The 27,867-nt window shown below is 38.9% G+C and overlaps 2 protein-coding genes and 1 long non-coding RNA gene across 7 annotated transcripts in view; 2 read left to right on the forward strand and 1 right to left on the reverse strand.

The window, feature by feature from the left end:
- Positions 1-48: 48 nt before the first annotated feature.
- tmem178a (transmembrane protein 178a) lies at positions 49-5,987 on the reverse strand. The gene is made up of 4 exons (XM_056735660.1): positions 5,110-5,987; positions 3,319-3,432; positions 1,720-1,857; positions 49-1,418 (listed from the first exon to the last, which is right to left on the reverse strand). The coding sequence occupies exons 1-4, from the start codon at positions 5,519-5,521 to the stop codon at positions 1,177-1,179; spliced, it is 906 nt and encodes a 301-aa protein (XP_056591638.1). The 5' UTR covers positions 5,522-5,987; the 3' UTR covers positions 49-1,176.
- Positions 5,988-7,893: 1,906 nt separating this feature from the next.
- Positions 7,894-27,867, forward strand: part of map4k3a (mitogen-activated protein kinase kinase kinase kinase 3a) — a 46,313-nt gene continuing 26,339 nt past the window's right edge. For all 5 annotated transcript variants that reach the window (XM_056735654.1, XM_056735658.1, XM_056735656.1 and 2 more), the window contains exons 1-3: positions 7,894-8,153; positions 17,183-17,240; positions 27,502-27,592. In XM_056735654.1, coding sequence (XP_056591632.1) covers positions 8,064-8,153; positions 17,183-17,240; positions 27,502-27,592 — 239 coding nt within the window. In that variant the 5' untranslated portion in view covers positions 7,894-8,063. The remainder of the gene's footprint in view (positions 8,154-17,182; positions 17,241-27,501; positions 27,593-27,867) is intronic.
- Positions 8,160-10,481, forward strand: LOC130410789 (uncharacterized). Its single transcript, XR_008905040.1, has 2 exons — positions 8,160-8,924; positions 9,334-10,481. It is a non-coding gene; the product is annotated as an uncharacterized LOC130410789 (long non-coding RNA).

A 27,867-nucleotide genomic window follows, 5' to 3' on the forward strand; every position in this document is an offset into this window, starting at 1 on the left:
GCATGTCTGACAGACAGTATGTAACAAAACAATATACTGACATTCATATGAATCACTAATTTCTTCATACATCTTTATTTCATCCTTGTAATATTTTATTTACGATACACTTTCAGGAACACAACAGAGGTATTGAGGCAAACTGCACTAATACTGTTTTGGCTCAGTTTGGAAAACAATATCCAGCGGTTCGTCTAAGTTAGTTCTCTTGTCAATTTAATATTAGTTCATCTTTTCCAGAAGGGACCGAGGCGAGTGGAGGCCTGTGGAAGAGGACTTAAATTATTTTCAACAATTATGTTTTGAGAGGCCTTTCATGAGTGAGGTGGGTTTATTGGAGGGCGTTCACTCCAAGCATGCTGTCATATTACGATTGCACTGCCAGCGACAGCCCTGATCATGTTTTGAATCTTCAGAGGCATGCCATCCAATCACAAATTTGCATATCCAGGTCCTAGATCTCAGACTTCTCATGTCTCTTTGATTTTTCAATCTTGATGAATCCTGGACACCAGCTGTTACCCAAAGGTGATATGTATATGCAGTCATGCCTTTATACATTTGTTTGATGTGTAGACATCATTGACATGAAACATTCTGTTTGGCCCTGATCAGAGCTTTCTGATGTTTTTCTTTGAATTAACAGCTTTTCAGGCAGCAGTTCATCATTTAATATCATTAACTGAAATGAAAGGCTAAACTGGGGACGTCCACTTAATAATACGGAGAATGATCAGAGTAAACACTTGAAATTGAAATGGTTTGCGTTAAAAATTGTGGCTCAGATCCTCAGTGTGTATATATGCACCTGATCCAAAGGATGATTGTATCACGACATAACAACCAACAAACATACGTATACCCATATCAAATCAAAGATTTTGTTCTGTATAGTCACACGTGTACTGCATATTTGTGTGTGTGTTTGATTTGTAGGCGTGTGATGTTCCTGTGCGTAAAAGACACACACACACAGCAAACTAACTCCTCATCCTCCTCATCAACATATTTCATAAAACCTCAACGAAGGTTTCAGAAATCTACAAGACATTTGACGCTGCTCTGTAGCGTGAAGTGCCCATAAAACACTCCTTAAAGAAAAGTGTACTTGAATCCATTTACTAAAGCGCCAAGTGCTGATTTATGTTATGAGTCCTGCGAGCCACGAGGGGGCTCTCATACAGACGATTCTCTGGCCGTTTTGGAACGGAGGGTCTTCGAGCGGCTCAGAAAGGGATAGGTTGTGCAGATACAACCAGATGCCACTGTAAGGCCCAGACTGACCCATGCACAGAAGATGGACCATCCGTAACCGTGATCCACATCGCCGGGCAAACCATAGATGAAAGGAGGGTTCCTGGATAGGTCGTATGAGACACTGGCGGCGTAGGTGCACAGTGAGATTGTGCAAAATATTCCTGGGGAGAGAAGTTTTAAGATATGAATTCAAAATAAATGTAATTTCCAATTAAGAATAATGTGGAAATTTTTAAACAAAATAATAGTCAGAAAGGTGACAATGCCAAGACACAATATAGAATAACATGTACCTAAAAATAGTCAATTTAGAAAAACTGAGGTCTATTTATTTTTTCTCTGGTTTGACTGTATGCATATCTATGAAATCGATACATAAAAATGTATTGTATATGCGTTTTACAGTCATTCTCATCAATAAGAAGAGTGAGATAAGAGGCCGATTTCAGGAAAACTGTGTACCTGCCATAAGGAACAGGAGCCCGGAGACATGCTGGGTGAGACTCTCTTCCCAGAAAAATCCCACGGCTGCCACAATGCTACCACACAGCATCACGGCAGCAGCCATGCCCAAGAACCCCGCCGTGATGCGCCGCAGATCTAAGAACCCGGAGAAAGACACACTTGTTTCCATGACTACCGCCCACTTAGTCAACAACATCTCACACCACACAGCTACGGGTAACACCTCATCTTCAAGAACTTTTCCTAAGCTCTGTTGAATAACTGCTTGGAGGCTATTTTAAACAGGTTATGGCTCTGCAAAGTCCTGGAGATACAAACAGTGTTGATAGCGGATAGCAATTTATTAAATGTAATTCGGGGGTGTATTGCATTATGGATTTCGATCGGGGCACATGCATGGAGGAAGAAACACCTAATCAGGAGGCATTTTAATGAGAGCTGTAATGAAGACTTGCAAGGCTCTTTGAAGACTAATAAGATTCATACCAACAGAAAATGACATTTGACCAACTGTGTGTACACAAAACAGTACTGCAGGGCATATAATCACATCAAGGAGATGCGCGAAAAGGTTACGCTTACATATTTATGACAGGACTTGTAATAACTGCATTAGGACAAAGCACGTCCGTTGTTTTTCTCATAGTGGAATGGAAAACAACATAACACTCAAATTATCTTAAAGGGACAGTTCACACAAATACAAAAAATTGGTCATTACTTATTCATTATTTTAATCAGAACCTGTATGGTTTTTTTCTGCGGAACATGAAAGAAGGTATTTCGAGAAATGTCTCAGTGGTTTTTACAATGGAAGTCAATGGGGGACAACCTTATTTGGTTACCAACATTCCTCAATATATCTTCTTTTGTGTTCTGCTGAAGAAAGGAAGTCAAACATCATATGGAATGACATGAGAGTGAGTAAATGATGAAAGAATTTTCATTTTTGGGCGAACTGTCCCTTTAAGCATCCCAATGAAGTGATTTGACAAGCACAGTCACTCCATGGATGGACATTGGGCGAATGGCATTGTCGGAGTATTTTACTGGATGGAAATTTGGATACATATATGCCAGATTTGTTATCTATATAAATGTTTTGTGAGACTGTAAACCTCACCAGGATCTCACATTTTTATTTTGTTATTAACAAAAAAAAATTGAATATCGAGGATAAATGTGGGTTTCCTGAGGCAGCAATATTATAAAAGTGCGGCAATTTTGACCAATTTCAGAACCCTAATCTATAGTTACAATGATATAATATATATAAAGTAAAAATAGGTTTATAAAAATATTTTCTCAAATAAAACTGTGCACAAATTTCAGATTCCATTGCATATCTTTCATTTCTGAAGCATCTTAATGGAATCACATCATGGTCACGGCAAACATTCACACCCCAATTAATAAAAACACAGGCAGAATTGCCTTTGGAACTAAAGAGAAACATGAATCTTTAACTACAACGAACAGCAGAGTTTTCTCTATGCAAAGCACACTTTGCTCCAGCTTGCATGCACTGCTTAATATTCAAAGCATAATGCATATCAGGAGCTGTACAAGATGTTGAGGAAGCTTTGGGAGACTTACGTAAGAGGTGCCACTCGTCCTGCTGAATGGTCCTTGTCAGGTTGAGAGGTATGTTCCTGAGTCGGATGGGTTGGGAGAAATGATACTTGACAGACGTGCATCGCTCTGCAATACCTGCAAATGGATGACAGAATAATTTAACACGTCTGACCTAAGGATTCTGTCTTTATCTGTAACATGCACATTTTTCATAAATGCAGTTTTATTTGTTTTCCTTTGCATCTTTTATGTGTCTGCACTTCAGTTAGTTACATGGTCTTCTCTCTGTTACCCTGTTTGTTTGTTTGTCTGTTTGTTGCAGTACACTCCAGCACTAGGCCGAGTATATGTAAAGAGCCAACTACTGCTGGAGCTCCAGCCTCCCCGACAGAGTGACCTTCTGCTATTATTTCCGCCTGGGTTCACACCACACCACACAGATTTGGCTGGTGTTGTGAGCTAATTCTAAGAGCTTTGTCGGGACTGCAGTAAAAATGCAGCAAGCAATACATAAAAACACAAAGCACGTCTATAAAGTGTGTGAGTATATAACGTGTCAGCTCTGGCACCTCGGTCCCTCTGAAAAATGTAATTTCCAAAGAAAATTCTGCACAGGAATGTGTGGGTGAAATTGGAATGTAAATCAACAAACTACATGTAATTCGGAGCCCAGCCAACACGACAGCTAGAAAAATAGCTAGCTGTCTCCTTCAGAAATAATGACTTGGATGGATACGTTTTCTCAGAGAGATGCACTTGAACACTTAATACACCCTTTGACCATTTTTTTGTGTGATTGATCATTTTTTGTAAAGATTTTATATATTATATTATATATAATTTTATATAGAGTTCTGAGTCACAAACAGCTATTTTACCCAATTTATTTAGAGTTAACTCTGAATAAAAAAAACTGTACTGACTCAAATACTCACTGACAAACATAGCAATTCCCTTTAGTGTAAGTATTTGTCATACTACTAAATATAATAAATATTTTATTGTAAAGGAAAACTTATCAGTATACTTCAATGAATATGTACTGCAGTTTTCTAATAAATCAAAAATGATGAACCGAAATAAAATAAATTTCAGTCTCTTGGTTGCCATGGCACACTCATCTGAACTGATTTCATATCTGATAATAAGAAGGTCTTTAGAGTACCTCTGTTCTTTGATGGGCTCATTCAGAGACTCGCTGTAATAGACTGTGTCAGATATCAAAGGCAGGGAACTGAAGGTCAAGTGATCTGTGTGACTTTGGGCTTGATTTAAATGCAAGGTGGCACAGAGTTTCCGCTTTTAATCCTGACGCGATCAGATCTCAGTAATCTGTATTGACTGGGAATCATCACTCATTTCCTTTGTCTTTTTTCACCTTGAGACTTTCATGTCGGGCAGATGAAACTTTTGTCTTCGTTGGGAAATCAAGTTGTGAAATGTTTCTATCAATCAAAATAGATTCGCAGGAAGTGCTTTAGCAGTCAAATAAACAGGTCAAGAAAGAAAGAAAAATATGGCTGGTGTCAGCAAAAAGCCCATTAACCTTAAGTTCGGATAAGCGTCAGTACAAAAAGGATTAAATCGATATTTCTTCCAGGAAGCAAGTCTGCATAAGCTAAATATTCACTCACCTACTGTATTTTTGACGCAATACACCACGCAGACCATCATTATCCCCCATAAACACAAAGCCAGCCCACTTACAGTAGGGTACGGCAGATATGTCAAGCAGCCAAAACAAAACAAACAAACGTTTGCTGCTTCGTGGTTCTTTGGAGTTGAAATGATCTTTCCCCTCACACATCTTACCCTTCAGAATGAGTTTGTCAATATCCCTGTCCATTCCCTGGAAGTAGCATTTCTTCCAGAGTCCGGAGTAGGTGGAGAAAAGCGGGCGCCCGCACTCCGTCTCCAGGATGCCCATTCCCAAAATCGCCCTCCAGTTCTCCAACAGTTCCTCCTCTCGACTCCCTACATGAATGGGCTTCATAAGAGCCATGTTGCGCTTTGAATTCCCGCTGTCCACCAAAGGCAGGTGATAGATGGGCATCTCTCTGTTCTTCTGGTCGTTGGACTCCGACCCGTACCGGTCGCAGTTCTCCTTGTGTCTCCTGGTGTCGGTCCCGTACCAGTGGTCGGTGAAAATCGCTGTGACCAGTAGCATGAGCGCGAGCAGGCTCATGGACAAGCTGATCGCCGTTACGAGAGCCCTTCTCTCCATGTTTCCAACATCCGCGCAAAACCAGCAGCTCAACTCACTCAGCACCAGTCATCACCGGCAGAATACTTTTCCATGCCTTCCTTACTTCTTTTCCCGGGACAACGCGCGGGTTTAAATAAGTCATTTATCCACAGAGGAACGAGGGAATACAGGTGGATCCGCGGAGTTTGCCTGTGTGCGGTACTACGGGCATCTATAGCCTATGTGGATGCGCGATGGGCGTGCGTGTGTACCTGCACCGGGTTCAGCGTTTGTGCATCTTCCTTTCGCCGCAATAGCCGCTCTGGTGCTTTCCGTTCCCTATTTGACCAAGAATGATCCACTTAGACGAGATTTTACCGTGCAAATGAAGGGGCGTGTGGGAATGTCAAGGTTGCCGCTCGCTCTCTGTGCCAACAATAGCGAAGGGTGTGTCAAGGAGACAGGCGAGGCGCGCGACTGAAATGTTGTGATGATGATGGTCGTGATCATGATGATGATGATCACAGTTTGACCAGCCAACTTCAATGCAGCAGAGGACCAGTATGCAAAAGGGAGGGGAAAACAAACTTGGGTGTTTAAGAAATACAAATATTTATGTTCTTCTAAGCATATATACTGTAATTCATTGTTTTTTGTCATCACATATAAGTACAGTATACCTTTAACCACACCTGCTCCTACCTTAATTAACATCTGTGCATTATTTCTTATGTATTTTTATTTATTTAAGGTTTTTCATAACATGAATAAAAATGCTCTTTAAAGATGAATTATTTGTCCCGTTTAGCTATTTGTTACCAACACACCAAACAACCCTCAAAATTCTCATAATCAATGGTTTAATCCTAAATCTAAGCCTAACCCTTACAAAAACTTGTTCACATTAGTTTTACCAAAAACAAAATCTGGGCTGCGTTTCCCAACGCATCTAGTTCCATTGGTGACAAATGTTCAAAAATCAACTTAAGGTTACGATGCTTTTGGGAAACGCACCCGGACGATTTATGTGCCTCGAGGACCATTACAAATATTTATAAATGCATGACAATAATACCCTCTACACATAAACATCCAATATATACAGATACACATAAATAAACACACAAAAAACGAACCAATGTTAAATTTGTAGTAATGTTCAAATATTCAATGCATCAAAATCCATTTCACCATGGAAATAACACCTCTCCAGGACACAGTTTTCAACACATACAAACTTGATTGGTTGTGTGATAACTGACATCATGCTGAGACCTTGATCTGTGCCAGTGCATGCTTTAATATCAGTCAATAAATTGCATCCTGGATGTGTGCCTGGCATTTGAGAAATAAATTAGTCTGAATAGTCATGGCTCATAAAACCTTCATAAGATCCACATGGTGTAAGTACAAATGTGTTCGGAAGCTCACTCTTGGCACGTTGTTGTCTGTGATTCAGAAATAAATAGTGCTGAATCACAATCCTGTCTGTATGAAAAAAGAAGAAGATGGAAGGAGATGTGTCAAGGAGACTGCTCCCTCACAACCGCATGGAGAATCTTGACAACTGTAAATTTGTCAACATGTCTATGATTTGTCACAGAAATAGGGAGATACTACAAGGGAGGAGAATAGAGATCAAAGTGAGTTGTGTAACTCCTCAAATCAAGCAAAAGCATGTGGAAACAACACAACCTATCACTGGGATTATTTTATATAAATCAGAAAAAAACATTAAATGCAAAAATGTAAAAGAGATATTTGTAAAAGAGAAATTGCAAGGACAAGTATTGGACAAAGTCATGATATTGCAAATAATGTTTACAAGCAAGACTGTCTTTGTTCTTTTCCAACAGTTTACTCAATAAACCTTATATTAAATCTCAAATTGAGCATTTCTTTAAATTCATTACTGTCAAATGAATTAATTGATTCTAAAAATAAATATTATAATAAGATATATGTTGATACAATATATGTGTGTGGCGTGTGTATTTTACATAAATACACACACATTCATGTATAGGCTATACTGTATATTACCCATATTTACAATATATGTATATTATTCATATTTCATAAATATATAGCTTATATGTATGTTTGTGTATTCATATTGACATGAAAATATTCATGCCACACAAACATATGTTATATAAACACAGACATTTACCTATACATTTTAAAGCAATAAAAATAATGTTAAACCAATACAATTTGGCACATGCATAAATTTCGACACCGTCAAAAAGAGCAAAATCCAGCATTGTAGTGAATGAAATTTCATTAAACACATTATTGTATAACAAACTAAACTTTTCAGAAGTAGATTGTGGTTGTGTCACAACCCGCCCTCCTCCTCCACTTCTTATTCTCCCATTCCACACATTCTCCACGCTACCAGCGTTACGCATGCGCACTGGAGCTCACAGGAAGCCATGTTAAAGTTAAAGTCAAGAACCGAAGCTGAGATTCTTTTCTGACGCCGTATGTTTGTTTATGTTTTCACTTTGTCTAAATCCGTCTGTGTCAGTGACCCGAGAAAACCTAACAGTCATACCCAGAGCCAGGAGTCACCGCGATGAGTTCCGATATATCCAGGAGAAATCCGCAAGATGATTTCGAGCTTATCCAGAGGATAGGCAGCGGGACCTACGGGGATGTCTACAAGGTAAAAAACGTGTTTTTCTGCAAAAAAACTCTTATTATGGACAGTCATGTCTGCATTTATAGTGTTTGGGAGATACGTTAAAGCTAGTGTGAGGCAAACGGGAGCAGAATGTTGAATATATACGGTTATAAAGATTGTACTTTCGCGTACTTAAGTCCAAAACATCAGATCATGCGCGTAACTTAAGAAACGTGAGAGCAGCATCAAAACACCGCGCTGTCAAAATTATGTAAACACTGTAATGTCCTATTGTTTAACTGCTCTTAGACATGTTTACTTTTTGAACCCACCGCCTTTCTTTACACCTTTATTGACACTCGTGTAAACTAGGCCCCAAGCATGACTTCGTGTCAGCTTGTTTGGTTTATTAACAGCACCTCACTGTGTCTCGCGACTGTGATTGTAAGAGAAGTATGTTTGAATGACGTTATTGTGGCCGTTTGTCACAACGTTACTCCCATTCTTTGTAAGAAAGTTGCGCAAGACGTGAGACAATTACGATTAAGGCCTTGTGATTTCACCGCGAGGTTGCGGTTGCCATGGAAACGGCGGGGAATTCTGTGCAGAAAGATGGTTTTTGTGACAGCTGGCCGGTTGATCGGGGATGCTGTTGTGTTCAGGGTTGTTGACTTGGAAGATGTTAACAAGTGGTGTGGAATGTGAGGGATAATCTACGGCTTTATCTGAGAAAGGCTAGCCTTAAGTTGTAGGTCAGCGTCATCAGACATTCATCTGTCACTCACAGGTCACATGGTCAACAAGATAGAAGATGTAATGGATTTGATTTACAATTTATGCATTCGTCTGGTGCTTTTATCCAAAGCTGATTATGTTGCATTTAAGATATGCATTTTATCACTATGTGTGTTTCCTTGGAATCGAACCCACAACCTTTGCGCAACCAACCCACAACCAATTCTCTACATATTGAGCTATATGTTGAACACATTCAGTCTGGATTTGTTTTTATCTTCAGGAGTCGTATGTAAATTACATTCAGGCAGGGCTTTATCTCACAGAGCGAGTAATGGGATTATGTTAAAGATAAAATTATTTTTATGCCGGTTGGATGCATTTTAGATAACAGATAACGGGTTATGTTGACTTCTGTCTAGTAACAGAGATGAATGATCGACAGATGCAGATATGCAATTATTTACAGTGTTGTTTTCTTTGATAGGCAGCTGAAACCAAGCATGTGACTGAATATTCAAGGTCTGGAGAGAGTTTTGAAATCAGACCCATATTAGTAAATATCTTGCTCTTAGTTTATTGATGTGAATGCAACTTTTATGTCTCAATTAGATTTTGTGTTCTTTAAATATTTTTAGGCCATTTAGAATTGCTGCTACATACAATGTAGGTTCATAAATGTCAGCATTTGTTATTTGATTGTATCTTTTATTGGGCGATCAATAGCTCAATCGGATGTGAGTTTAATTCCCAATCCCATTGAACATATACTAATGGCATAACACTGTCCCTTTGGATAAATGTAATTTAATCAACCTTATCATTCATGCCCGACCGAGACATTACATTTAATGCAATTTGCAACACTTGTTTCACAGGGTTTGTTTGTCTACTGGGTATGCTTGTTTTTCCAAACAGTTTGATGTAAATGTAATGTCAGCCTGCTTCTGATGGGTCTTAAAAGGCCTGAAAGCATAGAGAGATGTAAAGTATCGATTGGGCAAAGAAAGTAAGTATTGAACAAAAAGCCTGCTGCAAGGATATGACTAATTACCCGGTCTGATCAGCTTATATTGGCTTTGTGTCAAATGTTGGTGAGGCTATTTTGATAGTTCTGTGGCTTCTCCCTATTCACATAGTGGTTTTGTATCGATTGCATTTTTCTGTTTACAGTTAAAGGAATCGTTTCACGCTGTGCGTGAAAATATGAACGAGCCTGTTAAAGGAGAGGGAGTAATGTGTTGGTGTGAGAAAGACTGCGAGTCGAAACTGTGGAGAGAAGTCTAATGCATCGTAGTGTCCCTGATCAAGTTGCTCTTCTGGAAGCATTTTTAGATGGATTTTTGCTTGCACTTTTAGAAAGATGGCTGTGTAAATTAATCTCTCACACAACACTCGTTGTGTGTGAGTTTATGTGCTTTCCTGGCCTCCTTTAGAGACACATTTCTTTCTCATGCAGGAAGTTTGGCTTTTCTCTGCTTGAGTTTGTTCCAAAGGCCAGGTCAGTCTAAACAGCTCTCGCTTTCTACAGGACTGAATGGAAGTTGACGCCAGTCCAGACAGTAGAATGCAGCAGATTGAGCAAAAAGGAGATGTTAAAACTAAACATCAACAACTAAATCTGTTTACTTTTGACTTGAGAGGTTTGGTTTCAGTTTTTTTACAGCGTTTTTAGGAATAAATCACCGTAATGTCATTGCACCTACATGATTTGGTGAGATGCGGTCGTATTAGCTTACAGTTTCGCTCTCAGGATTTGAGGTTTGAACAGGAATTCGTGTCAATATGAAAAGAACATCCAACTTCAGTCGAGACATTGGTTTGACCTGGCTATAGGATTTCACACTGGATTTAAATCACAATTCCGCCTTTATTAGTTTAATCTCCTTCAGTTTTCACACCACGCAAGTCTTGCGTCGCCCTCAAAGTCGGATAAACACTCCTACTGTGATTCCCAACTAGAATTGTCACCTTCAATCACAGAGATTAAGGAGGAATAGGGTTCTGGGATCTGAGTGGCCCGCGTTGTGCGTTTGTGAAAACATTCTGACAGGATGAAATTCAAGATGATTGAATTTCCTTCATTTGCTACGTGTGGAGTCCTGCAGCGCTACTGATGTGGGGGCATTTCTGAATTGACTTTGTCGGGAAAAAATGATCATTAATTATTCACCTGCTTCAACAACTGGGCAGCGCTCCATCCTGTAACACAATCATGCTTCAGAGATTGGTAATAGTCAGCTTTGGGACATGCTCGCAACCTCTGACTTTCAATAGTCCTGACAAATATACTCAGATATATGTTGAATTAACTGGAACAATCGGCACTGATATTGATTATAACATAAAGATAAACTAAAGCACGTAGGCTAAGCCAACAGTCATGATTAAACTCTTCTTTATTGACTCAAGGCCTGTTTATACGAAGGATGAAGATAACAACTACTTATTTAGATTACTTTTTGTAAAACATTTGAAGTTTAAATGAAAATGAAAATTCGATTCTTCTGGAGACCACAAAAAAAGATGTTTTGAAGAACATTGGTAACCAAACAACATTGGAGCCCATTAGCTTCCATTGTAAGGATGCAAAACCGCTGGAACGTTTCTTAAAATATTTGTAAATGACGTGAGGATGAAAGTTAGTCTCTCTCTTTATGCACAAGTTCCTCTGTCACTTCTGATTGTGTGCCGCCATGTTTTTCTACCCTTTCTACCTTGTTTTTGCGACTGTCTGCTCAGAAAAGTGTCAGACCCTCAGTTCAGACATGCCAAGGAAAGCAACCCGATTTCATAAGTAAGAACAAGCCATAGCCCTAGAAACCTTTCTTTGACGACAACTCCAACCCTCACTGGAGTCTCCAAAAGCTGAGGTCAACACACTCAAGCCATCACACCTACCTTCTTTCATCACTTCTTGCAAGAAATAAATGTCAACACCTTTGCTTATTCTCATGAGTTTTATGCCTTCACGCCTTTTCGAAATTCACAACAAACCGGATTACATAGGTTCTTTTAATAGAAAGTCCTTGTCATAGCCTAGTTTTAAGTGGACTTGAGATTTCTCCAGATTCTGGAGACAAAAGCAGTTTCAACCTCCTATCATCCCCTCAATGAGTAAGCAGAAATACAGAGCAACATGACAGAGTAATCCACTGTCCTACAAACACAGCCACGCTGGGAAATTGTATTCTCCCATAGTGAGCATACGCCACTGACATTCTACCTTTGTTTGGACATGAATGTGATTTACTTAATTATGTTTGGTAACAGAATTAGAGCTAGACTGATCAGACAGCAACGGACAGTTAATCGACCATGTGTTTGCAATGATTTATACATGTAAATCATGGTGCTTGACATATGCGAAAAAAATTCTCCAACAACATTTGATGCTATTTCCCTCATTATATAGATAACATAATAGTACTAAGAACAATACTTATACTGATTAGATGTAAAGTATTAGTAACAATAGAAAAAATACATTGCTGCTTTAGCCTCTGTATCACCATTTCTTTTTGACAAATAAAATTGCAGATTACACGTTTTTGGGTTAAATAGAACAAATAAGTAATTTGCTTGGGGAAAAAAGGTGTCGATTTGAATCACATGAATGATTCGTATGTCGTTTTAATTTCTGTTCCCGGTCGGATTTGCGTCACTCCGTGCTCGCCTTCGTTCCATTTGCAACAATGGACGCGGTAGACCAATCACAGCAGACTAGACCATCTGACCAATCAGATCAGAGTATGCTGACAGAAAGGAGGAGATTAGACGGATGAATCGCCAAACGAATCATTTCAAGAAAGCAAGGGAACAATAACTGCCTATTATTAGAAATTAATGTGCTTTTACATCGTGCATGTACGTAAACTTGTTGTTGGACACTCCATAAACCCAAATAAGTACCAAATTATTTACCCTTTAAGGTTAAATAAGAATAGCATCAAAATGACATCTTCTGCAAAATAGTACTCGACAACTTAAATTATGAAATCAATTATATAAACTTACCTTCACAAATCGGGGTGTGGTAAGGAGACAGTTTTGAACATGATTTTATAAAAAAATGTCACTATGATTTTTTTCTAGTCTGAATTTTTTCAATTCATTAACGCAACTAAACTAGAAATAGGATGCTGCAATTGAATACCATATTTGACAATATTTATAGTACATTTTGACATTGAAGCATATTTTTTGTATCTGAATCTGAACTGCAGGCAAGGTAAACATTTTTTTAAGTATATATAATTGATTTGTGTATTATTTCTCATTTTAATATATAGTATTAGTATTATTATTATGTTTATTTATTGAAAGAGTTTACATATTTTATTTATTTTCTGTATAAAATATAATTATATTCTATTATTTTATTTGCAGTCAGTTGTGTCCCATTACATAAAAATCTGTTTGTTGGACTGAGACTCTAAACAGACCATAGTCTCATTTGTACCGTAGTTTCATAATCATGCAATGGCAGGTTCAGGCACGCTCTTATCGGCACGCACTAGAATTCTTGATGCATAATGTTCTCTGCGTTTAACTGCAATACAGCATGAATAATGAATCGGCTAAAATGTTTGATAACACCAGTGCAGAAAAGACATTAGAGCAGAAAACAGGTTGTTTATCGGAGGTCAGTACCCGCATTGGCACAGTAAATTGTTAATACAAGGCATCAAATTTGCCAGGGAGTGCAGAAAATGATTGGCCTAGATTCGGCTGGTCCGGAGGCCAAGCTTGCAGTGATCTATCCCCCCTCTCTGTAATTACCTAACATGGCAGCCGCTCGCAGCCCGCTGCGTGATGCACCTGTGCAGGTGGAGCGCTCTGCTGTTGCTCTGTGCTTCAGTGCTGCTGGGAGAAAAGGGCATGTGAAAGTGTGCGGAAAGTTAAAGGGAAACACAGCAGCAAACAGGTTTTAATTCCAAATGTACTTCATGAGGTCATTTGCCGCAGTTAACTCCCAATTGTTACAAAATGGTATTGAAATCTTGTACTTCGCTGAATGCATTCAGAAGGTGTTATTCTTAATTTGTTTAGTATGTATCACACGCTGTGCTTGTTGTTTTCGGCTGGGTGACCTTAGTAAATAGACCTTGACCAAATGTTGTACTCTCATTTTCACAGTTTACAGATTCCAACATGCTTTTAAATGTTTTCATTCCTTGCCTGTAACCTATTGGTTGACGATAGTCCTTATACAGGATCATCATTTAAAATCACACCGTGATATGATTCGCCCAATTCTGTAGTGAGGTATTGAATGCTGTGGCTTGAGGCGTGATGAACTTATTGATCGGTACTAATCTTCATGCCTTTAACATACAGGCTCAAGCAAATAAACCACAAAATGTGTGCAGTGTTTTTATTCATGCCTTAGAAATTCAAAGCAAGGATCTGATGTAACTCGTTGACACGGGCCAATGATTTCTGCATCTCGTACATATAAATTTGACATACCAAACGCTCCTTGTGTTTACAGTGTAGGTTCGATTTCGACTCTCACAGCTTTGAGCTGAAAGGATTCATCAAGTCCTTAAAAAAATACATCACAACATGTATTTGAACACACAGCAAAGACTTATCAGCCGCTTGGAGTTTTAGCGTTTTTGACATCTCAAGATGAGTCTTGGTAAAGATCTATGGCTTCTTTGCATCAGTTGCTCGGGTTTCGTTTGTGTTTTGCGGCGTCTCTCTCGGCTGGTGATGTTTTTCAGAGTTGTTTTCCACAAGGGAAATGATTACGAGACCGATCATTGATCTTGCATTAGAATTCTTCCCACGGCTTGACTCAAAAGCCCCGCCGCTGTTCAGTTTAGACTTGAATAAATGAGCTCAATTAGAAGTATTGGAATCAGATGTTTTATAAAATGATGGAAGTCCTAAGTGAAATGTTATGAGTGCGGGTTTGATGCAATAATTGTCTTGTGTCATTGGTTGAAAATTGCACGTAAACGGATTTACAACTTGGTATTAGACATTTTTTGATTGTATTTACTTTGGTCTAGTGGGCTTTATTTTTCAATAACATTGCTGTTTAACAGTGTTGTGTTCCTATGGGATGTGATGGCTGTTCTCTGCCCGATACTACTGTCGATTTACCGTCAGATCTCACACTGTTGCTAGGAGAAGGAAACAGAATTTCTTTGATCATTTTGACGATGACATCTTAATTGAATTTGGGCTAATTATGTCTAATGCTTTCCTGCTGTCACAAATTTATTAAATAAGTCTCGTTGGACTGAACAACAGTGTTTCGGCGTGAAAAATTTGTCGGTCCATCTGTGTGGACGTTGAAAGTGCCATGTTTTTTTTCCTCTATGGAACTGTTAAACGGTCAGTGTTTGTGTTTAGCTGTAGAAGTGATGAAAAGCTTCTCTGAATCATGAGTTATTTGGGTCCATGTGAATGTTCAGATGTTTGGAAGCAAATTAATTCACTTTCTACTCTGTGATCAGCAAGAAAATACACAGCCTTTAGACTAGCCATGCACTGAATGGCAACAGAAAATAATAAGCAGAATGGACGAATACAATTTACTGAACATGACGTGTGATATGATCAAGCAGCAACTAGCGCAGACAGAGAGAGAGAGAAAGACGTGCTTTATTAATGCAGCAAACATGTCCGCAGTGTGTGGAGCATTTTAAAGTGTCAGAGAAATACACAGCACAGAACTTGCCACGCCGGAGTAAATTTCTCAAAGAAAGAGTCTTTACTGGTCGCTTCAGACTGGAGCGGGCGCTCTGACAGTCGCCAGACGCCGGCTGCTCTTGACATCCTTTGACATCATACAGTGGTCGCATGCACACAATTGTGTACTACACAACTTGATAAAGTATGTTCATTGCATCCCTGCCAGGAGTGCAACTTCTGAGGCAACAGTTTGCTTTTGTTGGCGGAGTTTGGAGGAGAAATGTGACCTGAAATGGTTGTCAGTCAGTATTGCTTGCATGGATGTTTTTTTTCTTAAAATTATTTTGCAATGTAGTTTATAATAATCCAACAGTTTTCGTTTCTTCATATTTTTAGTTTATTATATTAAATTACACTTTTTAAGGAAGTGTTTTGTTGCAGAGTACAGAACATTCTTTCAGCAGTCAGTCATAGGCCTAATATATGCTATTTAAGAAGGGAGAGGGGCTAAAATTGTTTTAATTCAGCCTTCTTGTTTTGTTCAATTTTATTTTAAGTTATATTGTATTATATTGAAATGCAAGACAAAATACAAAACGCATTTTGACCATTCAGTTTATAAAATTGGCTAAATAAATAGAAGAAATATGAAAAGCCGTGTTCGGTATTCGGTCAAGGGTTTCATTTCGATGCTTCCCTACAATAGACCGTTTTATCGGTCGCGAGCGCGCCTGATCCATCGTTTACGTCCGGTTTGTGTTTGGCTAGTGTCTAATAATAACTACTTATGAATTAAATAATTTTATTGTATAATTATTGTATTAAATAAAGATTTTTTGAACCGATCGAACCGTGTGGTACATTGACATCTACTGTGAGCTTGGTATCGGAGTCTAAATTCAAAATATAGGAGAGACAAGCAACGGTTCTTCTCAGTTTCTTTTGACTATTATCAGAAATAATTTAGGCAGGCACTCTGTTGTTTGTGAATGTTTGCATGCGCACATTTTTCTTATGCTGTTAAAATTTGCTTTCCTTTAGCTCAGTGGTAAGAGCATTGCGTTAACAAAGCAAGGTTGTGGGTTCGATCCCAGGGGATTGCAAATACCTATGTAAAATGTATAGGATAGAGCAATGTAAGTCGCTTTGGATAAAAGCGTCTGCCAAATGCTTAAATGTAAATGTAAAATGAAACCGTCTTTATTTACACAATGCTTCAATTTCATTGATAAGTTCATCCTAATATATAATTTTTAACTGATATGTTAATTTGTGGCCAAAACAAATAGCCGTTGATACCTGAATACCTAAATTCAAAGTAATTTCATTTGCTGACATAATGTTTGTAATACAGTTTAAAGATGAATATTAATATGCAGAAAACCATTTCAGCCTGACACGAGCTTGGGAAGGGATCTGTCCGACTAATGGAAGACGAGGGGCGGGTGTTTGTGAAACCAAGCAATTTATTTTTCAGTCTGGCTGATGTGTCGCCCTGTTGTACTATTCAAATGAATATAGAATTTAATTAAAGCCCTGTTGGACACTGGAATATAAATGGTAGTGTTGGCTTTCAAGCTAATTCTTAACCGGTGCTATAATCACCTCTGCAATCTTTCAGCAGACATCACAGTTATTAACACCAGGTCATCGTGTGGTGATTATGTTTTGATGTTCTTCTCTTCCAGGCTCGTGATGTCACTACAGGAGAGCTGGCTGCCATCAAAGTCATCAAACTGGAACCAGGTGTGAATCTTCATATTTCCTATTTAAGTCCCAATTAAAGGGATAGTTAATCCAAAAATGAAAATTCTGTGTATTTTTAGTATATATTTTTAGTCATTTGAAACCCGTATGACTTTCTTTCTTTCTTCTGCAAAACACAAAATAAGATATTTTGAAGAATGTTGGTAACCAAACAACGCCGGTACCCATTCACTTGTAATGTCTATACATTGGCAGTCAATGTGTACCACCATTGTTAGGTTACCAGCATTCTTCAAAACATCTTCTTTTGTTCACAGATGGTCAATTTTGGGTATACTGCCACTTTAAGTCATAAGACTATATGATCATACATTCATTCTCAATACAGTTTTAGGATTTTTATTCATTCATTCGTTCATAGCTGGTGGTGCGGCATTGTGCTCTGGATTGGTAAACTAAAGGTTTTAGATTTGATCCCTGCAAAGTGGCCTTGAATTTTCATGATTATACCTTTGACCAGGGTACTTGCATGTATCTACCCTATAGTAATGTGTACTGTAAGTTGCTTTATATAAAAGGGCTTGTGAAATGACTTGCTTCCTCAATAAACAATGAACCATAGAGGGACCTTTGCTATTAGTCAAAATTTCATTCTGGTAAAGCCGTATTACGTCATTTTATTGTTCTTTCTATTGGCATTGGATTTTTTACTCTTGTACATACTGTACATTCGTACATCAATACAGAAATGACACCAACCGCTTTAGACCCATCCAAAGGCCAAATGATTCAGAGTAGAGATTTCACGGTCTGATCGAGGATAACTCTCACGATTTGAGACAGTGGTACCGAGGCGAAAGGCTTTTGATATCAAACACATAGAAACGCAGGAGGAGACATCAAATGGGATCTGGGGTTTGATACGGTTTGACAGTATTGAATATCAGTGTCACGGTAAAGGATGTACCAGTTGTATCCACAAACCGGCTCCTGGATTGATGAATGACATTCCCTAGCTTAAAGAAAACCAGTGGAGTGCGAATTACATTTTGATTTTATAGCGATTCTGTTTGTGGGGTGTTTTGCTGTGCCAGCGGTAATGGCAGGAACAACAGCAGACCTCAAAGTGTTTCAGCTGGTTCAAGATAAAAGAGGAAACAATTCAGAAACCACACGTCTCCAGAGGAGTTGAACAGTGATACAGTTTATCTTAAGAAAATGACAGCTTTACTAGTTTTATTTTACTAGATATTTTTACCAAGCAAAGACGCATACAAATCAAGCAACTACTGTCTGGTTGGTTGTTTCAGATGGTTAGGCCAAAAATGTAGAGTCAGTTGGCAGTTTAAGGTGAAATGAGCAACATATTTGAGCTTAGGACAACTTCTCACAAATGTGCAATGAGGCAAGTTTGAGTAGGAGTACAGACAGTGAAAATCACATAATCCACCCGATACAGCCAATAGGAACGCCTACTAGGAACCAACAGTACAGTGACCTTGTGACTGGCAATCATGTAATCACTGTCTGTATTAGACAGAACTTTCACGCCACTGTGTATTAAGACATGGTCATCCTTGTTGTTTATAGGAGGTCTGCTATTATTATTTTTACAATTAATGTAACAATTATTATATAAAAACTATCATAAACATACTAGTTAGTATGATCATTTTTGGTAGGGTGCCTACCGATTCATTTAAACTTTTTTACTGTTGTTAATTCTTGTATGTCGCAATGCAAAGTTTTTTATGACACTAAACCCGTAGGCCTGTTTGTTTTCCCCTGCAGGGTTTAAACATTGACCAAGAATTCTGTAACCACTCGCATGCGTAGACGCAGATGGAACGAGTGCATTAGTCAGCTTTCAGCCTCATTAATTACCACATGCCTCTCATTCCAGAGAGAGAGGGAGAGAGAGAGAGAGAGAGCGAGGGGGGTTTTGGAAGCCCTGTACTTTGCTTTCTCATCTGCAGGTAGAGATAACTGAGCATTTGTTTGTGTATATGTGAGAGTGGTTTTTTAGATGGCCGGTTTGGAATAAGCGTCATTGTGTGCAGGAGATTTGTTAAGCTGGGTTTCAGATGTGGGATCTTGATATAGTCCAAGTGTTTAGAGAACACCTGCTCAGGCTTGCGTCCAAGCTGTTTGCTTGAACGGGCAGGAAATGTGCACAAAAACATAGCATGCACCATTTGTTTTTTAGTGCACAAGTCATCGGTGCATTGCCATATTTAGGGACTTTATCGTCAAAGAGTGCAGAACTAATGGGTTTTTAGGAAGGCTATCTCTTTATTGAACTTGATCTGTAATGAGATCTATGAATGAAAGGAAAGCTATAAAGATGATGTAAGAAGCTAATAAGTGCAGATGAATCGCACCGTATGTGTAGTATGAAAAATAACTAGTTTGTTCCTTTTTTGACATCAATTTGCAATTCTTATTAACATGCAACCTGTCTTCCCGACGCATTGGACTGCGAAGGCGTTTTTACTGTTCTAACCCATTAGTGTTTCTGAGCTGGCCCAAAGTGTAAGGGGGAGGAAACACACATACACATACACGCACACACCCATTTTAATCCCAATGGTTCTTCCCTCTCCAGCGCCAACGGGATCAGGGCATGTCTTTGAGTTTTCTGTCTCTTTAATTTCACATAATCAACGGGAGTTCATCATAAAATGACCCAATAAGTATGTTTGTGAAACACCGGGTCTGGAGAGAGTTTGCGTGTGGGGCCGTTTTGGGACGTGTGCTTGCGGTCTTAAAAATCCAAAGAGAGCATGGTGTGTTGACCAGAATGCAGCTGAACGTTCTTATTTCCATTTGTGTGGAACGGCATTTTATACATTTCATTCAGTATTGATGAATCTGTGAAATTGGACTTCAGAAAGCAGCAATTTGCCACTTTGACAGGCCTGCAGAGAGAATCAATTTTGTATCGTTTTCAAACCCTATCTCTGTGTTTGTTTGCCGATACGCAGGCTCACACACAGTTGTCCGCTCGTATGCTTGTGTGTACACTGGCATGCATGTGTGTAAGTTTGTGCACCTGCGTCGGTGTACTGCTGAACAGCAAAGGCTATTCTTACACTATAAAAAAGGTTGACCTCATGAGCAAGCACTAACTTGCCTTTCCTTTCCTCTTAACGTCAACTCGCCTTGCTCACATATTTATGATGACAAGTTTGAGCTGCGTACTGGAGGAAGTGGTCAGGTTCTTTGCCGAGCAAAGGTGGACACTTAAAATCTACAGTTTCAGATTTCTGCATCAGATTTGAACTTTGATGTCCTTGGATATAGAAATAAAAATGAAAACATGTTATTTCTCTGTTTGCTTTGATTTATCTTTACCAGATTATTTGATCAGTGTTGGTAAATGTGATGAGTGAATTTGTATGTAATACAGCGTAAAAAAAAATATTGGTGCTTGTCTGATCAAACGTTAAAGGGCCGTTCACATTATAACGATAACTTTAGTGATAACTATAAAAAATAACATTTTAAGAAAACGTTATTAAGTCAGTAGATTAGCAGGGTTCACAGCATAACGATAAAGATACAGAGAACGTTATCGTTGGGATCGCTTTCAGAACAATTTTTTCCAGCTGATGAACGATAAAACAGTTTCTGGAAGATAAGATTTGACTATTGGTCATCGCAACGGGGGTTTTATGTCAGAAATAAAGACTGTAGTGGTCGGAAAGCGGTGTGATTACGGTGGGATATAATATATGTAATGCTTATGAGTCAGCAAGCTGGAAAAATATATGCTACACATCCTAGACACGAGCGCACCTTCAGCCTTCAGATAGAGCATCCAGCCTTTGCTATCATTTTTTGGAGAAATGACGTTCGGGAATGAAAACGAAAGCATCAGCAGCAAGTCATCAACATTCATTTTATTAACTAGGAACACTGCAGTGTGCAGGCTTAAAATAGTGTAAAATAAACATAACGTTATAATTATCGTCCGGTGGTGGGGACGCAAATATAGTTATAGTTACAGTTATTGTTATGGTCATCGTTATAATGTGAAAGGACCTATGAAGTTATTGTTTATAATATATAACTGTTGGCTATAATGAGAGTTAGAGATCTAAAACCCAGTTACATTGTATGTTATGCCCATATGGCTGTGCTTCAAAACCTAGTGAGTTGTACATCACTAACGTGTATGATGTATATTTTCTTTAGAATTCTGTCTATGTAGACGGCTGTTTTGAAACTTCTGTGCGTTTCATCTTCTAACCTGTTATTGAAAAGACAAGGCGATGTTTGAAGGGACGTCAGGTGTGTGCGTTTGGATGCTAAGTCTTTGGCTCTGTTTCCCGTGAGGCATGTAGAGGGAAGCGGAGGAGAGGAGGCACAAGAGCGAAGGGGGAACTGATATTAGCCGGCTGGAGCAGCGAAGCGCTGCGGGCAAGCGGGCGTTCATTTAAAATGCATGGGCTCGGAGGTCGACGGCCCTCAGAAATGTCACTAGCTGTAATGGGTGGGAAAGTGCCAGAACCTTGAGTCTCTGCAGAGTCAGAGGTGTGCTTAATGCATGTGCTGGATAGATGTGTGTGACTGCAGTATGAAGACTGTTTTGGCTGTTTCACCATCAACAAAGCACCAGAAAAATAAATGCACTGAAATGCACACGGATTTAAAGTATCAGGCCGTATTAGGGAAAGTGGGTATAAAGTTAGAATGTCAGAGAACAGGGAATAGAAAAAAATATTAAAATACTGAGAGATCTCATAGGATTTATATGCAAAACAGAAAGGCTTTTTTAAGACGTGGGTAATTCATTTATTTTAGTTAGCTTGTTAGCAGTTAAGACTTGAGGTTCAGTAATAGGAAACTTGTATATAAATTTGGAAGCTATTAAGTTTAATCACCTCCTTTCATGTCGCCAACTATCTTTATCAACCAATAACAGAACCCGAATAGCTCATCGTTGATGAGTCATGGGCGATATGACCAAAAACCTGTCTCACGTTTATGTGTTTATTCTTCTTACTGTTTCGCTTTTGATATGTGCAACGTCTTGTTCGGTTTAACATGCAGGAGGGGTGTGTGTGAGTTAGCCGCACCTACTTATTACCATACCACATATAATAGAAAAATATGTAAGTCAGCGGAATGGTATTTACTGTCATTCCACCCAGTTCTACTCATAGAAATTAAATAGAGATTTTACGTTTGTAAGTCTTTATTATTACCAGTATATTTCAATGTATTTGCTTTGCTGAAGGAATAATTTACCCGCAAAATCTGACATTCCTTCTTCTGCACATCACACACAATATATTTTGAAAAAATGTTAGTAACCAAACAACACTTGCCCGCTTTGACTTCCATTGTGTGGACAACAAACCACAAAGACATTCCTCAAAATATCTTCTTTTGTGTAGTGTTTCGAACAACACGAGGTTGTAAAAATGATGACAGATTTTTATTTTGGGTGAACTATCCCGTTAAAAAGGCTGTAAGCATTACTGCAAGTGATTTGACCGATGCAGCCTGATATGTCTTTTACTGGCATTTTTGTTAAACTGTTTGTTCAATGTAATGTTTTATTTCTGTGTCCTAAATAAGCAACTTTAAATCTCTTTCATCGTCATATACCAACATCAAAGCCGAGCATGTTTTAATAAGGAATGAAAAATGGTGTCAAAATCACGCCCACTATTTGGGGACATAAGTGCTAATGGGGACAGGGTCGCTGTTAAATAGGTGATGTGAAAGCATGCTGCTTTCTATTAATATGTCCATCACACCAATCAGCCATCGCTCGCATTCCCGGCCGCTTCAAATCCCCGCCCAAAGATGTAATTGTGTGTTAACGCACACACATTCTCACTTTAACACTTACACTGCATTCTGTCACATCCACGGAACTGTTAGCCCTGCACACACATATGCACGCTGACACGCATGTCCAATAGAGTGACAGCTGAGAGGCTGTCTCCGACACTCTCTGTTTCTGTCCGGCACCTACAAATATGCCCAAGAGCACAAACATGTCCCACTTCTGTGTGTTCAGTTACAAATCATTAGTTGGATCATTTTCTATTGGAGAGGTTGTGACACTGTTTAGGTAAAACATGTTAATCACTGTTTCTCCTCAAGAGGAGTTGTTATCTGTAGCTCTGCTCGCTCGTGTCCATGTACAGTAATGGAATTTGGTTGGGAGATATACCAGACCTCTAGACGGGCTTCAGCACTCCCTCACATAGAAATGGAGCCAAGTGTTTTCTAGCGACTCTTAACTAGCCATTCTGAAATCAATGCACACTTTCTCCCTGTCTGCCTAAAGACAGACACTCACAAACACACTGAAGTAAATGCATACTGTATATGGTACGTAGTTCTTGCTAAAAAAAAATTGTTGAATTAAATTATTAACTGAGAAAGTGAGAATGCCCCCAAAAAGTGTATACTCTTGGTTTCATAATATTGTCACTTTAATGAGCATTCATTTGGCTGTTGCCTTTTTTGGGATAGTTTTGAATGGGTTGGGTTAGGGGTACTGGGCAAGTAAAGCTGTCCAAGTTTTTTGGATTCCTAGCATGCTTTCCACAATTAAGTTCTCCACAGTGTTGTTTCAGTGATGTTGTTATATTTATGTGTGCAATGCATTGTCAATATTTGAAGTTTAGCGATCTAACACTATATTAAAGGGGTCATGTGGCGTGAATACGTGTTTTTCTGTGTCTTTGGTGTGTTATAGGTTGCCCATGCATGTATTAGACACGTAAAATGTGCTAAAAAATAAAGTGTCGGAACAAAATATGCATTCTATCTAAAAGCGAATGCTCACCCAGACCTGCCTCGTGTAACCACATCCCCACAAATCTACGTCAGTTGGTGGTTTGATTTGACTAAGACCGCCCAAATGAATACGCAAGTAAGGTGTGCGTACCTGTCAGTACAATTTTATTGGAACCTGATGTTCCAAATATGGTAAGAGGCGTTACAGTTCCTTCACACGCTTGCAGTATTCGACCAATCGCTAAAATCTGGTTAACTGGCCAATCAAAGCACACCTCGCTTTTCAGAGCTTTATAAGAAATCTCCGTGTTTCAGGGAGGTGGGGCAAAGAGGAGATACAAACATGCACGGTATGTGAAAAGTACAGCGTTTTTTATCCTTAAATCGTGTATACACGTTGCATTACATCAAAATAAACGATAATATTTGTTTTAGCCTTGTCATACGACCTCTTTAAAACTGAATAGTATGTCAACTTTAAACTTGTGTAAATTCAGCTATTATTTTGTCTGGTGAAACATACCTAATGTAATTGTTGAAACGCAGCCAAACTGACTGGCCACTGCTTGAAAGACTATTTTTGCTTTAAAGCCAATTGCTGAAAGCCTAATGCAGTCTTTAAACTGCTTCAATTAGTATCATCCCTCAAGTATAAAACCCTCCAGCCTGCGCTTTTTAATCGCAAGCTAGCTGCTTTAGTTTCCCCTGAAGCATGCAAGAGTCCGTATCCTCAGCCAACTCTCACAGCATACTGCTCCATATGCCGAGGGAAATGTCACTGTCTCGGAGGAGTGCTCACCGGATCGCTCGGCCCGGCAGGAAGTGCATGTCACCTGACCCCTTCTGCTGCCACTTCACGTTTCCCTCGGGGAGCGAACGTCTTTTGCACAGAACTACACTTCGAGGGCATTATGCAAAACTTCAAGAGCCTTTCTTCACATGCTAGCGTTCCAGGGGTTTGGAATGAAAATGTTCCTAAACATACAACCAGATTAATTCTGCTTCACGATCACCCAGCATGCGAATTGCTTTATTTTTTGTAGCCTACTGCCCAGTTTATGCTTGCGAAAAAGTACTTGTACTAAATGATTTGTTAATACTTGAAATAGTGGCTCTAGAAAGTATTATATGTAGACATATCACACTTAAAAATGTGAGAGTGTCCTTGTATTGACATATGTGATTAATATGTCTATTAATAATAGGATGAACTTTACATGTGGTTACTCTCCCAGAGCAACAAACTGACTTGAGACATTCATTTAAAATAGCTATATGGTTGAAATTAATTTCACTATTGGATTTCCACATTCATATTCTGTGGTGTATATATATATATATATATATATATACTATTAACTTTTACTGTCATTGTAGCGTCCATAGCAGTACAGTACTATCAAATCGATTAATCGCAAATGATTGATTCCTAAAACAATGTTTGAGTTATTTAATTTATGGCTTTGTGTGAATGTGACGTGTATATTTATATATATTAAAAACACAAACATGCATAGAAATAAACAGCCACACATATTATATAAACACAAACATTTATATGGAATCGATTAATCGCAATTAATCGATTTGACAGAAGTAGTCCATATTGTTATTGTTCAAAACGATTGTATTATCATGATATCAGAAAAAAGCCTGATAATATGATGGTAATTTCTTGGTGGGTTTGAGCGCTCTAATAATCAACCTTTAATTTTTTTTAATGGGATCATTGGAGGCAGCACCCAGCATGGGCTATTCAGTCTATTAAATGTAATGGTGAATTATGCAGGTTTATAGTTAGGCAATATTTATCTCTTTTCTTCTATGTGGGAGTTGAAGGGATTTGAGTATGTTGCCGGTGTCAGTGGGAGAGAGAGAAAAAAAACACTTTTAATGAGCCTGCAGCTTCCATCATTAAGCAAGCAGTCACAACAAAGTGACTTTGTTCTCTCCGCCTCTCCTCCATCTCTCATAATCTGTCTCTCCTTCTTTTCCTCTCCCTCTCTGCTCGCACACACATTTATAAAGCAAAGGCAGAGATCAAGAACGCCTCGGATAGAGTCGAGGCAGAAGCCCCCACACAAGCATTATGGGAGATCGCCTTCTTCACCCATCACCCCTGACATCACAGCGCTCAATCCAGCATTTCATATGTTCCATTTCTGTCTTTGTTTGTCAGCCTCTTCGTTTCATGTAAAACAACCGATACATGTCTTTCACTGATGTGAGCTTTGGAATAGGCCTTTGCTCTATAACTTGTGGCTTTTAAATAAGATGAGGTAACATGACCCAAACTAAATACTGCCAGTTACTTCCCTCTCATACATAACTGTGATTTTATCACCAGGTTGAGGTAGTGTTAGTCCTATTTCTTGGTGAACAGTTTCCATTCATAATGTGCCTGTGTGTGGGTACTTTTGAATAGCATAGAAGAATGAAATCGCTTATTTTAACTGTCATACACTTCTTACAACAGTACTTGACACTTGACTACATAAAACGTATCGCATTAATCTTAAATCCAGTCGGTAGTCAACATGTTTTGTCTCAACCCATTTGAAAAACTTAAAATAAGTTGTTTCAAAGCTTTATTCATTTCTTTGTATTGTTTAAAAACTAAGAGAGATATTTGGAAGAATGTTTGAAATCAAACAGTTCTGAGACTACCACAGTAGGAAAAAAACACCATGGTAGTCAACCAAAATTGTTTGGTTTCGCACATTCTTTAAAATGTGTTAACAGATCAAAGGTTCGGAACACTTTGAGGGCGAGTAATTTTTTGTGTCGACTATCCCTTTAAGAGGAGAAAGGAGGGGATGATCTCTTCATCAGCAGTCTAGGGGAAGCCACACAGATTCATCAGGGGTTTGATGCTCTCTGAATGTTAACAAGCTCAGTACTGTATAGGCTGTACTGTATGTACATATGGGCCAGCACGATCAACACGAGCATCCAGTGATCCTTTGATGTATATTTTAGATGAGGTATTGATACCAATTTACATAGAGCTATCATAGGGGCTGTCTATGGCTTCAAATGGTAGTTAAGCTCAAAATGTAATATTTATTAAATAGATTGTAATCCGCTTTTTGTTTTGTGTTATATTGCTGGGTTCATTCATGTACAAAACTATACAAGGGTCAGATATGCACACGAAGCCAAAGCAAGTCAGTGGGTTCTGCTGTTGTTCGGTTACCAACGTTCTTTCAATTGTCTTCTTTTGTGTTCTGCCGAAGAAAGAAAGTCATAGAAGTTTGAAATGACAAGAGGCAAATGATAACAGAATTTTCATTTTTAAATGAACTTTAACCTTAACATACCTGAATTCACCCTGTTCCTAACCGTACCCAACAGATTATCCATAACGATTTTCCAACTCCCAAGATTCCTTGCTGACCTCTATAATCTTTCTAAAATACATCCTTAACTGACACAACATTGGCACAACCCACCTGTCTTTTGGTGTCCTCCGGGACTCTCTCTACCATGTTTACACACTCACCTTGCCCTCTTCTCTCTGTCTCTGTTCCCTGGACAGGCGAGGACTTTGCAGTGGTTCAACAGGAAATAATCATGATGAAAGACTGCAAGCACTCCAACATTGTGGCCTATTTCGGTAGTTACTTAAGGTATAGTATTAACCACTCTCCTGACCACACGTTTACAGTTCTCTCTCTCCTTCGATTGACCTCTCTGTGTCTCCTCTCCTCTGTCAATTCCTATTCCTGTGTGAGGCTGTTGAGTTGACACTGCGCTCTGTTGGTTGAGTCTCTCAGCTGCACTGCAGGAAGAGTCATGGTGATTAAGCGCCTCTGTTCCTGCTAATTGTACAACCTGTGCCGCACAGCCGAGTTTAGACCTCACCTCAAACTCAAGGCGGTAGATCTCGTTTTATCGTGGGGAA

The sequence above is a fragment of the Triplophysa dalaica genome, chromosome 21, assembly GCF_015846415.1.
Source record: "Triplophysa dalaica isolate WHDGS20190420 chromosome 21, ASM1584641v1, whole genome shotgun sequence".
Taxonomy (NCBI): Eukaryota; Metazoa; Chordata; class Actinopteri; order Cypriniformes; family Nemacheilidae; genus Triplophysa; species Triplophysa dalaica.

Excerpts from the sequence above, each read along its gene's own strand:
- tmem178a (XM_056735660.1), bottom strand. The coding sequence starts at position 5,521 with ATGGAGAGAAGGGCTCTCGTAACGGCGATCAGCTTGTCCATGAGCCTG. Across the intron at positions 3,433-5,109 it reads TGACAAACTCATTCTGAAGG|GTATTGCAGAGCGATGCACG; the intron begins GTAAGATGTGTG and ends ATCCATTTGCAG. Across the intron at positions 1,419-1,719 it reads GCTCCTGTTCCTTATGGCAG|GAATATTTTGCACAATCTCA; the intron begins GTACACAGTTTT and ends TTCTCTCCCCAG.